Source organism: Rana temporaria, chromosome 2, assembly GCF_905171775.1.
Source record: "Rana temporaria chromosome 2, aRanTem1.1, whole genome shotgun sequence".
Taxonomy (NCBI): Eukaryota; Metazoa; Chordata; class Amphibia; order Anura; family Ranidae; genus Rana; species Rana temporaria.
Window position 1 is genome coordinate 415,235,139 of NC_053490.1, and position 14,269 is coordinate 415,249,407.

The 14,269-nt window shown below is 39.4% G+C and overlaps 1 protein-coding gene across 1 annotated transcript in view; it reads left to right on the plus strand.

Moving 5' to 3' along the window:
* The window catches only part of LOC120927488 (granulocyte-macrophage colony-stimulating factor receptor subunit alpha-like), a 92,106-nt gene that overhangs the window by 32,154 nt on the left and 45,683 nt on the right, over positions 1 to 14,269 (plus strand). The window contains exons 5-8 of the mRNA XM_040338199.1: positions 50 to 158; positions 1,568 to 1,743; positions 5,550 to 5,704; positions 10,896 to 11,043. Coding sequence (XP_040194133.1) covers positions 50 to 158; positions 1,568 to 1,743; positions 5,550 to 5,704; positions 10,896 to 11,043 — 588 coding nt within the window. The remainder of the gene's footprint in view (positions 1 to 49; positions 159 to 1,567; positions 1,744 to 5,549; positions 5,705 to 10,895; positions 11,044 to 14,269) is intronic.

Genomic DNA, 14,269 nt, shown 5'->3' on the forward strand with positions numbered 1-14,269 from the left:
ATCATCTTCCGGCAGTCTTTCATAACTTCTGGTTGCACTTTTCTTTCAGTGTACATCAGCAATGTATCATGTGCAATATATAATGTAACCAATCTAAACTGTACATGGGAATGGAGAAATGATTCGCCCTCCGATGCAATATATTCATTTGCATTAAGGTACGTTACAAGTTAAAGTAACATTAATGGTTATTTTTTTTTTCCTTAAAAAAAACAAACATGTTATGCTTACCTGCTTTGTGCAATGATATTGCATAGAGCAGCTGGTCCTCCTCTTCTGGGATCTCCAGCCAGTGTTTCTGGATCATCATCTTCACACTCATGTGGGCCCGATCCCAAGCTGCCTTGTCATCCCCACCCTGCTCCCTTGTCACAGTACTTGACAGCAGTGGGAGCCATTTGCAATTATCAATCTGTGCAGTGAGAAGGGGACAGAACAGGGGCCAGTTACTCTCACATGCATAGCTCTAGATTGGGATCGGGCTCAGGTAAGTATAGGGGGGTGAGGGGGGCATACGCAGCACAGAAGAGTTTTTTTACCTTAATGCATAAAAGTAAAAAACCTGAAGAATTTACAACCAAAGCGGAACTTCAATAATTTTTTCAACTTCCCATCTATTAAATCTCTGCCAGTAAATACCTTATACAGCCCACTTCCTGTTTCTTGTCTGGTAAAAAGCCTAGGCTTATGACACCTTGCACAGCTCTTTCTCTCTCTCTCTCTCACACACACACACACACACACTCACTCTTATGAGCGTTTGCTAGGAAGGGAGGGGGATGAGTTATAAGAGGGCCAATGAGAGCTGTAGAGCTGGAGGTGTCCCTTTGTGTGTCTGTGTAAATCTAGGAAGTGAACAGACAGCAGCTTCAGCTGCCCACAGTTAAAATGGTTGCAGCCAGACTCAGTAGAGGGAGATTTTTGCAGCATATTTGGCAAGTACAGAATCACAGTATCTATAAAATAATTTGCAAAGTGGTTTGAGGGAAGCTTCAGAATGTTTTTATTACAAACTATGTGAGCAGACTGCAGTTCCTCTTTATAGGGTTACTATAGGAAAAAAAATGTTTGCTTTAAAATAACAAACATGTTATACTTACCTCCACTGTGCAGTTCTTTTTGCAGAGTGGCCCCGATCCACATCTTATGGGGTTCCTCGGTGGCTGTCTCTGGTCCTCTCCGCAAGAACTCACCACAGTCATGCGAGAGCACTTGCATGGTGGTGAGTCTTTGCGGGCGCGCTCCCGTGATACAGTGAGCGGCCATAGCCACTCGCTGTATCACTCGACCCCTCCCCTCGGCGCGCCGCCTGTGATTGACAGCAGTGCCAGCCAATCAGCAGCCAGGCTGAGCGGCAACGAGGATCTCGGGACCAAGCGCGGGACTTTCGAGGGGTCAAGTAAGTAAAACGGGGATTCGGGGGGGGGGCGGCGTCATCAGATGTTTTTTCACCTTAATGCATAGATTGCATTAAGGTGAAAAAAAAATCATTACAGCTCTTTTAGGATCCTTTTTTTTTTCAATCATTCATACATAATGTTATCTAATTTAAATATTGATTTTATAGACTATATGATAAAACACTGGCTTGCAAACAGTATTTGAAAAGGCATGGGAGAAATACAGGATGCCACATGAAAAATGTCTTCCCCAAAGAAAGCAATGATGAAATCCCAAAAATTAGAATTTGGTTCTTTAATAATTTAACTCGCTTCTCAAAAACCTTTCAAACGGGTGTAATAGGTAAGTGTTTGATATTCACCTTTTTCATGACCTAGTGTTTATGTAGATTCTGTATAGTGCATACAAAAGTTATTTTTAACATGTAATATCAAAGATTTTTATTTATTTTTTAAGTCTAATTACATTTTTAAATTTAAAACTTTGTCCCGTTTTATTTCAATTTTATGAAACATATATATTTTTTTATTTGGAATGTATAAATGTATGTACAGTAAATGTTTATTAAATCTTCATATCCTGGCTATTGGTTTATATTAAAGTACAGTAACGACTCGTGTAATCACTGTCTTCTTCTGGCAGGGATGGCTTCCCCTGCCCGCACCCACTCCCCGGATTGGGTTCCCGCATCAACACTGTATGTTGAAAGAATTAGCACTGTGTATTGCTGGCCTTAGTACAGCGATTTGTCAGTTTTTTTCGTTCAGCCCACTGTGTTGACTGACATTTTTTTTTTATTGTTTGTGAATAAAGGCTTTAGCCATTTCAAATCCTGCACCGAAGATGAGGAGCAGCATGGCGAGGTGGCAATAATTCACACAGTCAGGCGCAATATAAAATTTGTATTGAACAAAGTTGGCAACAGTTCACAACAACCCCTTGGTCCGTTGTTATAGTCCAGGTGGGAGTCTTTTCAATAAACCTATTGGAAGGATGTTAGTGCGCAGCAAATGTTTCTCAATGTCAACATGTTCACGGTTGCGAGCCGGATCTAGCACCCTGCCGCTCCTTTTGGTGGATTATCATACTCACTTGGAGCAGCAATCTGTCATATTGTTCCAGTTCACAACAAACCCAGTGGGACAGTTACCCAGTTTCCAATAACGTGAAGAAGTAGGTCCTAGCCGAACCAACAACATCGGTTGAGAGTGGACAGAATTTAGCCTGCCCGTTTTGTGCCCAATCAGAAAGGTGTCCAGAAAGATGCCACCCTATGCTTTCCCTCATCATCAGGAACCTCTCCCTATTGACCCCCTGACATTCCACATTTGGCATGTCATTTTTTTGGGGGGGGGGCGGAAACACTCTTTTTAGAGGGTTCCAGCTCCTAGTTCCTCCTGGGGCTCCATGGCGTCGGAAGAGTTCACCTCTCCCCCTCCCTCTCAGCAATCATCTGGGACATGTCACAGGTCCCAGATGATTGCCCGGCCAATCATGGCGCACAGCGCGGCTTGCGAAGTGCGACTCGTGCTTGCGCAGTGCATGCCAGGATGTGAAGCCACAGCCGGGTGACCACAGTCACAATGCCGGCGAGAGGAGGGGGAGACGAGCAGGGCTTTCGTACGCCTGCATCGCTGGAACCTGGGACAGGTGAGTGTCCGATTTAATAAAAGTCAGCAGCTACACTTTTTGTAGCTGCTGACTTTTATACAGGTGGAACTCTGCTTTAAGTCTCTGGACTCCCTATAGATCCTTTTTGCTGCCTCAATGGGGTTCCATGTATTAGGGATCCTTATTGGACATCTGCCATTTATTTAGTTCCAAATGAATAGCCTGACAAATTTTTCGTTATTCAGAGATTCGTATATATCTCCGAATAACCAAATTACAGTATAAACAAAGATTACAGAATGCTTCAAATATCAAAAAAAAAATATGTCCAAATTTCAGAAATTCTAATTTCAATTTGAATCAAGTTTTAGTTTCAAACTGTAAACATATTTCTGAAATCAAAGACTGTATGGGGGGTTATTTACGAAAGGCAAATCCACTTTGCACTACAAGTGCAAACTACAAGTGCAAACTGCACTTGAAATTGCACTGAAAATGCACTTGGAAGTGCAGTCCTTGTAAATATGAGGGGTAGATCTGAAATGATGGGGAATCTCTGCTGATTTTATCATCCAATCATGCGCAAGCTAAAATGCTGTTTTTTATTTTCCTTGCATGTTCCCCTCGGATTTACAGCAACTGCACTTCCAAGTGCACCTTCAGTGCAATTTCAAGTGCACATTGCAGTTGGAGGTTGTACTTGTAGTGCAAAGTGGATTTGCCTTTAGTAAATAACGCCTTATGCGTTATTAGTGTACCATTTTGAAATAAAACAGTTTTTTTTAAGGCAAAGTTGATTTAAAGAGTCAATGTAATCAATTAATGAATATGTTTCTTTTATTTGTTCACTTTGCCGCATTCGAATTGGGAAAAAATATAACATTTTGGTTTTGACCGATTCAAAATGTATCGACTTGAACATTTCAAATCGAACCCCCCCCTAAATTAACTGTAATTTCTGTAGTTTATTCCCATTATGTTCAAAAATCGTATTAATTCTAAGAAATTTCACAGCAGTTGACTATACGGGATGCATACTTAGAATTGTACATCGGATTGTAGTCAGCAAGCAGGAAAAAAGAAAAAAAAAAAAACACCAAATGCAAAGTATAATATTAAATAATAATAAAAATAATAAAAAGTATAATTGAATAATTTTTATTTATTTTTTTACTTATCACATCTCCATAAAAATAAATAAAGTAACCAAAACAGAGCCAGTCACTAAGACTTGAGCCATTTACACAAATAACAGGAAACTTCAAAATCAACCGTGCCCCTTATTTAACAAGGGGACCCACCTCATACAGTAATATAGGCTGCAACAAACAGGCAGGTGGGCAGGGAGCTCACAGCTGTTGTACTCCTAACAGCTGGCATAAGATCCCAGAGCTCACACGGTGGTGTATTTCTACCAGCTGGCACTTCTGAGAGCTTAATTCAGCCTTATATAGGGACACAACACAATTCTACAACATTCTATGAGGTCACCGGACCTTTTCCTTAACCTATAAGAAAGGTCATTTGACCTTTTCCTCACAAGATCCTATAAGGAAATGGGGGGCATTGAAACAGACATCCCTTTTCCCTTTCAGTCTCAAGCAAACAGTTACAACAAATCAAGGTTATGTGCAGTAGACATGAGCAATTTGTTTCAATACAAATTCGTTTAACAAATTTGTTAATTCAGAAATATCCAAATGAACCAAAACCTATTTAACAAATGTTTCCAAATATTCATAAATTTTAATATTAGAGAATTCAGAAATTCTAAAATTCGGAAATTTGGAATTTTGGAAATCTGGAAATTAAAAAAAACCCGAAAACCCAAAAATAAAAAAATCTGAAATAATAAGTAACTAATAATAACTTAACTATTACTAACCTTTAAATTATAGGTATTGAAATTTCCTTTCAAATCTGGCTGTGAGCGTAACAAATATAAATGTATCCGCCGTTACGAATTATCCAAAATGACGACTGCCGTAAATGAATGGAACGTAATAGTTATAATAATAATTAACGATAATAATAATAAAAAAACATTTTATTATTATTATTTATTAATAATTTGTTCCATTCCATTTGTTTAATTGCGGCATTAATTATTTTCGTAACTTCCGATTAAATTTGTATTCCTTACATTCTCTAACAGCCAAATTTGGAAGGAAATTCCAATACCTACAGTATAGTTAAATAGTTCATTATTATTAGTTTGTTATTCTTTCAAATTTTGGGATTTTCCTTCTTATTTTTGGATTTAAAAATTTTTGAACTTATGAATTTACGAGTTGCATTATTAACGATTGACCCAGGAAAAACAAAATCTGCAATGCACATGTCTAATGTGCAGCAGTCCATCATGTAAGTGATAATGGCTTTTATCTATGTATTTGAAATTACATAAATAAACAATTGAATGCAACATGCATTCATGAGAAATAATGCAGTATTACTTTAATGTACGCACAGAATTATTTACAAAGCTGAATGAGTTAATTGAATTGTTACATTCATTTATGCTGTTTTAATTGCAGAATTGTTAAATGCGCCAACCAATATTTCTGTAACCTCAGTTAATGAGAACACAAAACTTGAATGGCTTTCTCCACCAAGTCTAAATCCTGTATCCTCAGATTGTTTCCAATATCATATTAGAGTTACAGAGATGCAGACAAAACAAATAATCAAGGTAAGTATTATAAAAGAAACAGTTTGAACTGATGAACTTACACTTTGTTATTTCTTTATTCTGTAAACATATTTTTTTATCATTCATTGCGGGACATTTAGGAATTCTTAAACAATTGGGTTATACTGCTTCCTGCAGCAGGTTGAGACACTGGCCCAAAATATGTTGAAAACAACCCAGTATAACTCCACCTCTACTCATTATGCCGCTGTCTTGTTTGTTAGTGTCCTAGAAGGATAGAAGCCTTTTCTGCAGCTCCGTGGATAAATGTTTAATTTTGCTAACCTTATTACTCCTACTTAAAAAATAAAATTCTCAGTTGTCTTTAATTATGATACTCAGTACATCATACATATTTTTTTTTTTTTACTTCAATTAAGACTTCCAAATCGCTGCTTGAGCTAGTCCATACACAGCAGTAGGGATGAGCTTCGAGTTCGAGTCGAACTCATGTTCGACTCGAACATTGCCTGTTCGCCTGTTCGGCGAACAACAAACAATTAGGGGTGTTCGCTGCAAATTCGAAAAGCAGCGGAACACCCTGTTAAAGTCTATGGGAGAAATCTAAAGTGTTAATTTTAAAGGCTAATATGCAAGTTATTGTCCTAAAAAGTGTATGGGGACCTGGATCCTGTCCCAGGAAACATGTATCAATGCAAAAAAAGTTTGAAAAACGGACGTTTTTTCAGGAGCAGTGAATTTAATAATGCTAAAAGTGAAACAATAAAAGTGTAATATTACTTTAAATTTCGTACCTAGGGGGGGTGTAAAGCCAGCATGTGAAAAAGCGCAAGTTTCCCGTACATAGAACTGTCCCTGCAAAGTGTCCTTTCTGAAAGAAAAAAAGGCATTTAAAACCGGCTTTGCGGCTATAATGAATTGTCGGCTCTGGCAATTCAGAGATGATTCATTCATAAAAAATAAAAAAAAGCGTGGGGGTCCCCCCAAATTCCATTAACAGGCCCTTCAGGTCTGATATGGATATTAAGGGGAACCCCGCCGTCAATTTAAAAAAAAATTACGTGGGGTTCCCCCCAAATATCCATACCAGACCCTTTAGGTCTGGTGTGGATTTTAAGGGGAACTCCACCCCATTTTTTTTTTTTAAATGGCATGGAGTTTCCCAAAAATCCACACCAGACCCTTATCCGAGCACGTTAACCTGGCCGGCCGCAGAAAAGAGGGGGGGACAGAGTGCGGCCCCCCCCTCCTGAACCGCACCAGGCCACATGCCCTCAACATGGGGAGGATGTCCCCATGTTGATGGGGACAAGGGCCTCATCCCCACAACCCTTGCCCGGTGGTTGTGGGGGTCTGCGGGCAGGGGGCTTATCAGAATCTGGAAGACCCCTTTAACAAAGGGGAGAAGAACTCGATATCCACAGATCTTAGAGATGGATGAGTGACTTAATCAAACGTGTATCTGGTCTCACAGAACTCTCACCTCACCAATGAATACAATCAGCAACAAGGATGATCCTAGAGAGCTTCACCTTCACAGAGAAAATCGTTCCACACTATCCACACTTCCACCAGTGCCTCTCCACCTATATTCAGGTTCATATAGATTACCACAGCCTTATCCAGTCTCCTTGATCAGTCTCTATTAAAGCTCTATTATGGGGAATAAGAGAAGGAGAGAAGAAAGAGGGCCTCCAATACTGAAGTATTCAAGTAAAGGGGAACGTTTATTCAGGTGTAAATGCTCTTACATGAGTAAATAAAAACGAGTGCAATGTAAAAAATGAACAGCGGCATCCTCTGCGCCTTCTCACATCACTCCAGGTGTACGTCTGCCCACTGCCAATCCCTACGCGCTATGACACTGTCCCCAGATGAAGACATGTGACCGCGTCGTAACGCTTAGGGATTGGCCGTGGGCAGACGTACACCGGGAGTGACGTGAGAAGGCGTAGAGGATGCCGATGTTCATTTTTTACATTGCACTCGTTTTTATTTACTCATGTAAGAGCATTTACACCTGAATAAACGTTCCCCTTTACTTGAATACTACACCATTGGAGGCCCTCTTTCTTCTCTCTTTCTCTTGTTCCCCATAATGGAGCTTTAATAGGGACTGATTGAGGAGACTGGATAAGGCTGTGGTAATCTATATGAGCCTGAATATAGGTGCAGAGGCACCATTGGAAGTGTGGATAGTGTGGAACGATTTTCTCTGTGAAGGTGAAGCTCTCTAGGATCATCCTTGTTGCTGATTTTATTCATTGGTGAGGTGAGAGTTCTATGAGACCAGATACACATTTGATTAAGTCACTCATCCATCTCTAAGATTTGTGGATATCGAGTTCTTCTCCCCTTAGGCAGTATTTACTGCTTCATCACATATGACTTTATTAGCCAGATTCAGAGAGACGTGCCTAACGTTAGGCAGGCATAGCGTATCTCATATACGCTACGCCGCCGTAAGTTAGAGAGGCAAGTGCTGTATTTACAAAGCACTTGCATCCTAAGTTACGGCGGCATAGCGTTAATTTTCAAGCGTAAGCGCGCCTAATTCAAATTGTGAAGAGGTGGGTGTGTTTTATGCTAATGAATCGTGACCCGACGTGATTGACGTTTTAAACAAACGGCGCATGCGCCGTCCGTGGACGTATCCCAATGCGCATGCTCCAAATTACGCCGCAAAGACTCATTGGTTTCGACGTGAACATAAATTACGCCCAGCCCCATTCACAGACGACTTACGCAAACGACGTAAAAACTTAGAAATTGGACGCAGTTCCGACATCCATACTTAACATTGGCTACGCCATCTTTTTGGTGGTTTATCTTTACGCCTGAAAATGCCTTACATAAACGGCGTATCTTTACTGCGACGGGCAAGCGTACGTTCGTGAATAGGCGTATCTCGCTAATTTACGCATTCTAGGCGTAAATCAGTGTACACACCCCTATCAGCCAGCGTACACAGACAGCTAAGATACAACGGCGCCGGCGGTCGTATCTTAGCTACATTTAAGCGTATCTCAATTTGAGAATACACTTAAATATACGACGGCGCAGATTCGGAGTTACGACGGTGTATCTACTGATACGCCGTCATATCTCTACGTGAATCTGGCTATTAGCATTTATCCCACTTTTGATCACCTCTTATTTATCACTCATTCACTGTCTGTCACATTATTAGTGTGTTTTAAAGATTAAGCGCGAGAATTCACTTTAATTAATCTGTTGCTGTGTACTGTAAACACTATCAGTTTTTGCTGCATTTTCACCACTGTTTGTTTTGGAAGACTTTATTTATTTCATTCACTTTTTAGTAGCGCAAAGGACATTATTCATTATTTGGTCTCATAGACTGTTGTAGACTTTTTACCAGATAGTTTGGGGTGGGGTTTTTATGTGTTTATTGTGAAGTGGCTGTATCTCATTGTTCTATTGTTTCTGTCTGCCTGAGCATCTCTTGTGACCACTTTATCTTGTTATGGAACTAGTGTGAGATGTTATGTTTTATGCTTATAAGAATGCGTATTGTACAGTATTTTGTATCCAGGGATGTAGGGGTGAATAGTCTGGTCACCTATAAAGACAGTAAAGATATTGCTGGCGCAAGTGAAAATATATATTATATTATGTTATTATAGTGGGTTTGCTGCAATCAAGGAGGGAAGGGTCAGAACACCAGTTGGTGTCTGGTCCTTTAAAAATATGTGTAGTGAGTAAATTGCGCTCCCCTTCTTTTTCCCTTTATTTATCACCACCTGTTTCTAGGTGCTGATTAAATCAACAATGCATAACACCTCTATTTAAAAGAACAAATGTGCTAATATTCTTCTTATGGGGAATGTAAATACACCCAAAAGAGACATAAACCTATATACAACTTGCGTGAATCTGTCTATACGGTTGACATAGTGCTCATATAGTGCTTTAATACCATTATCCAATATATTAGAGGTGACTGCCCATCCAAGGCAAACAAGTCTTATACAAAAAAACTAAAAATAAAATAAAACAGTATTTTAGAACAATATATATGGTAAACCAACATATATATATATATATATATATATATATATATATATATATATATATATATATATATATATATGACAATTCGATGGAGGATTACAAAAGAAATCCTCTGTTCATTAAAGTCCCCATGTGCTGGTTAAATATTCATTTAAGTGCTTCTCCCATGGGTTTATAATACAACGATAATGGCACCACTTGCTGTGATATTCCTGTCACCGCTAGAATTGGCCACTCACCAGATCTCAATCAATCAAAATGCCTTTGGTTCATTCCCAGGATAACCACTCCTTTTACACGTCTGTTCACCAATCGCCAGATGCCTTGAATATGCCAATGGGGTCTCTATCTCTCCTACAATGGCTCATAAAAAAGAGGAGTGCCTCTCATGGTATAATACGTAAAAAAAAATATTGGCTACTTAAAAACAAACAGATATTGCACTCACATTTAAATGTGCCCGTATGCCGGCACCAAGCTTCTCCAACCATGTATGTAAAGCCAAGCCAAGATGGAAGGTAAAAGTTGTTCCTCTCAGGTTTCCCCAGCGCCTGCCTCACGATCAGTCCGCAGTTCTGTGGGTATTAGCAGTCTGTACGCGTTTCGCAATCAATGTTGCATCCTCAGTAAGCTTACTCACCGTTTAGACTGCAGCTTTATCATTTGATATTTTTTGTTTGTTTTTTTCCTTTGTAATTTGTATGTAGTAGCGCTGTAGTACCTTGTTATAATATTTTGCCTTCCTAGGTACTGTCTATGTGCCCAGTTACAGATTGAATTATTTGTTGGAAAGGTTGAATATACTGTACCTGTGTCTCATGTTAAATGAATGTACAGATTACTCCGCACTGTGTCATTATGCAAAGAAGGGGGATTGTCCCCAGAGTGTATATCTCTGTGTGCCTGTGTTTCAATAAACAATCTTATGTCTTCCACCACCCTACACTGAGTCTCGACATGTGACTGGGTGAGATGCGGGATCTAGTATCATTGTGTTATCAAGCAAGGGGAGCACATACGGCAGACATACTCGTCTTGAGTACTGGGGTCTGTCACACCCATTACCATCAGTTATACCATCTACAGCTATCCCATTGTATTATTTACTTGGAGAAATAAATAGCATTGATAGCAGAGCAACTCATATATCTTAATATGGTGCTATATATTTTTAATAGTTATTGTTAAATTTCAGAATATTTCTGATGTTGAAAACCATGAATATGTATTTTCTGATCTGGAAAAAGACAAAAGTTACAGTATGCAAATAAGGGCAAAGAAAATCTACTGTGCCAAAAGCAAATACTGGGGTGCATGGAGTCAGCCTGTTTTTATAGACAAAGGTAAGCAGTAGCAAAGTTTACCTGTTATATTCATGTCTTCTGCATACCAATGATATATTGATTTATAAAATAAAGTCAGCGCTGACAAAGATGTATTAGTTTACCAATTTTAAAATAGTTGAAATTGTTTATAAATTAGTACCTTGAAAATGTAAAAAAATATGTGATACCAATGTCTTATCATTTTCAGCTCGTAATCAAAGTGGATTGATTACACATACTATTGTCAAAAACTGAAGTGCAAGGCATCAGAAAAAACAATAATACATATTACAAAGTTGCCGTATGGTACGGTTTCAGCTTTGGAATATCCAACAAAAGAGAGAAAAGAGCAAATTTGATATGATTATATAAACTAGAACTGCAGAATCAAGTGAGAAAAATGAAATGATGATGGTCAATTTGGTGTTTACTATGAGGTTGTTTTAGATATTGGATGCTTCAAATCAGGACCAGTGTGAACAAGTATTGTAAAACTGATGTTGTTTCTTTAGGCCACTTAGATTCTTATATTAGTGTTTTGTCGCAATTAGTTTTTTTATGGTTATTTATTCTGAGATCATGTATCCCACTGGCTTAACCTACTATCTAGGTCAGTGATGGCGAACCTTGGCACTCCAGATGTTTTGGAACTACATTTCCCATGATGCTCAACTACACTGCAGAGTGCATAAGCATCATGGGAAATGTAGTTCCAAAACCTCTGGGGTGCCAAGGTTCACCATCACTGATCTAGGTACTAGTTTTATAGTTGCTGCAATGAAAAAGATCAGAGCATTGTTAGAAGACAGTTTAGTTTGACTGAAGTAATGCCCTGTACACACGATCGGTTCATCCAATGAAAACGGACCGATGGATTTTTTCATCAGATATCCGATGAAGATGGCTTTCATCAGTCTTGCCTACACACCATCGGTTAAAAATCTGATCATGACCAACGCGGTGACGTAAAACACTACAACGTGCTGAGAAAATGAAGTTCAATGTTTTTCCGAGAATGCGTCGACTTGATTCTGAGCATGCGTGGATTTTTGACCGATGGATTTCCCCACAGACGATCGTTTTTTTCTATCGTTTTTTAACCATACAAAAATTTTAAAACAGGTTCTATTTTTTTTCACCGAAGAGGGAAAAAAACGATGGGGCCCACACATGATCGGTTCGTCTGATGAAAACGGTCCATCGGTCCGTTTTCATCAGATGAACCGATCGTGTGTACAGGGCATAAAAGTTTAACAGTACAAATTATGGGGTTAAAGTTAAAGTCTCACCGGCGCCTACTACTAAATTTACCCATGCAGTGGGGTCTCTCCAATATTGCATGAGTTAAATGCTTTTTAGGGAAGGAAAAGGCACAAACTTCTGGGGTTTGGGCGAGCCCTCTTCATCTTCGGGTAAAATGTAGGACTGTTGGACTTGTATTGTATGTGAAGATGCCAAAGAGCTGCTAACCGCTGGGAAACAGCACAAAACAGCTTTGGGTTATCCGTCATATTGAACTGAGGAATTCTACAGAAGCAAGAAACAAGATAAATAGTTGTACTTATTTATTTCACCTTTAGCCAAACAAGCATGCGGTACGGAATTTTTTTTTTTTTTTAATCGGATGTTTTTATTTTTATATGCAAACAACATTAAGACAATACAGACAAATTATACAGGAATTACATGGGTAAATTTAACATGATTCTGAAAAGGGACTTTAACGTGTATGTATACCTAAATCTATATTTCCGTATGTTTGACATCTTTAAATAGTGAGGTCTGGTGAGCCCCAAATGAAGTGGGGGTAATGGGGGACTTGTACTAAACACAGTGCCACCCTCATTTCTCCAAAATGTTCAAGTTGGTAACAAATATAGCTAGATTTTATTCTCATGTGTGTTGTGAGCAGTTAGAAAAGATGAAACATTTAATAAATCACAGTCCAGCTTAAAGCACATATAGCAGAGCCTGTTGTGTTTTTAACTATCAGAGCCAAACTTTTTACAGAATCCATAATTCCTGCTGTAATGGAGTTACTCTCATAAAAAGTGGTTACACTAATGCAGTGTTTCTCAATTCCAGTCCTCAGGCCCCCCCAACAGGTCAGGTTTTCAGGATTTCCCTCAGATGAAAAGGCTGTGGTGATTACTAAGGCAGTGAAACTGATCAAATCACCTGTGCAAAATCATGGAAATCCTGAAAACCTGACCTGTTGGGGGGGCCTGAGGACTGGAATTGAGAAACACTGCACTAATGTATAAGGCCGCGTACACACGGTCGTTCCAAACCGATGAGAATGGTCCGACGGGCCATTTCCATTGGTTCCCCGCTGAAGTGGCCTGATGGTCTGATGTGCGTACACACCATCATTCCAAAAACCGATCGGGTCAGAACGCGGTGATGCCAAACACACGACATGCTGAATAAAACTAAGTTCAATGCTTCCAAGCATGCGTCGACTTGATTCTGAGCATGCGTGGGTTTTGAACCGATGCTTTCTGTACTAACCATCGGTGTGGACCGATCGATGAGGGGAACATCAGTTCGATTTTAAAGCATGTTTTAAAGTTTTGGACCGAAGGACAACAGACCGATGGGCTATACACACGGTCGGTTTGGACCGATGAAACTGAACCTCGGTCCATTCTCATCGGTTTTGTCCGACCGTTTGTACGCGGCCTAAGAAGATACCAATCTGTTAGACATACAACACACCTATACTGTATATTAAAGGTCCAAAAGGCTAATAAGGTACATTAGACCTCTTGAGAGAGACACGCATAATATCAACGCTACTATTCAAACATTTAAGGTAGGTGTGAAAAAATTCTGTGATTTAAAAAACCTTTCAGAAATAGAAGTGTTAATAATTAATTTCATCAAACAAAATGTAAGGTAAACAAACAGAAGAGTAATCCAAATGAAGTTAATACACGGAACAGATCTTCTTTGCCTCAAATCCTTCTTCTGTCTCTTCATATAATCCCAGACAGACTCAATGATGTTGAGTTCAGGGCTCTGCGGGGACCAAACTATGCAGAATACATTTGGGGCCAATCATACGCCTCCCTGATGGTATGGCATGATGGATAATTGTCTGCCTGTGTTTCTCAGCAATTAGGACACCATCAATCCTGATTCCTGATCAAATCTTCACCTCTATTTGCAGAAATGCAGTCCCAAACATCCAAGCATGCTTCACTGTTGCTTGCAGACACTAAGGGGCAGATTTACTAAAAGC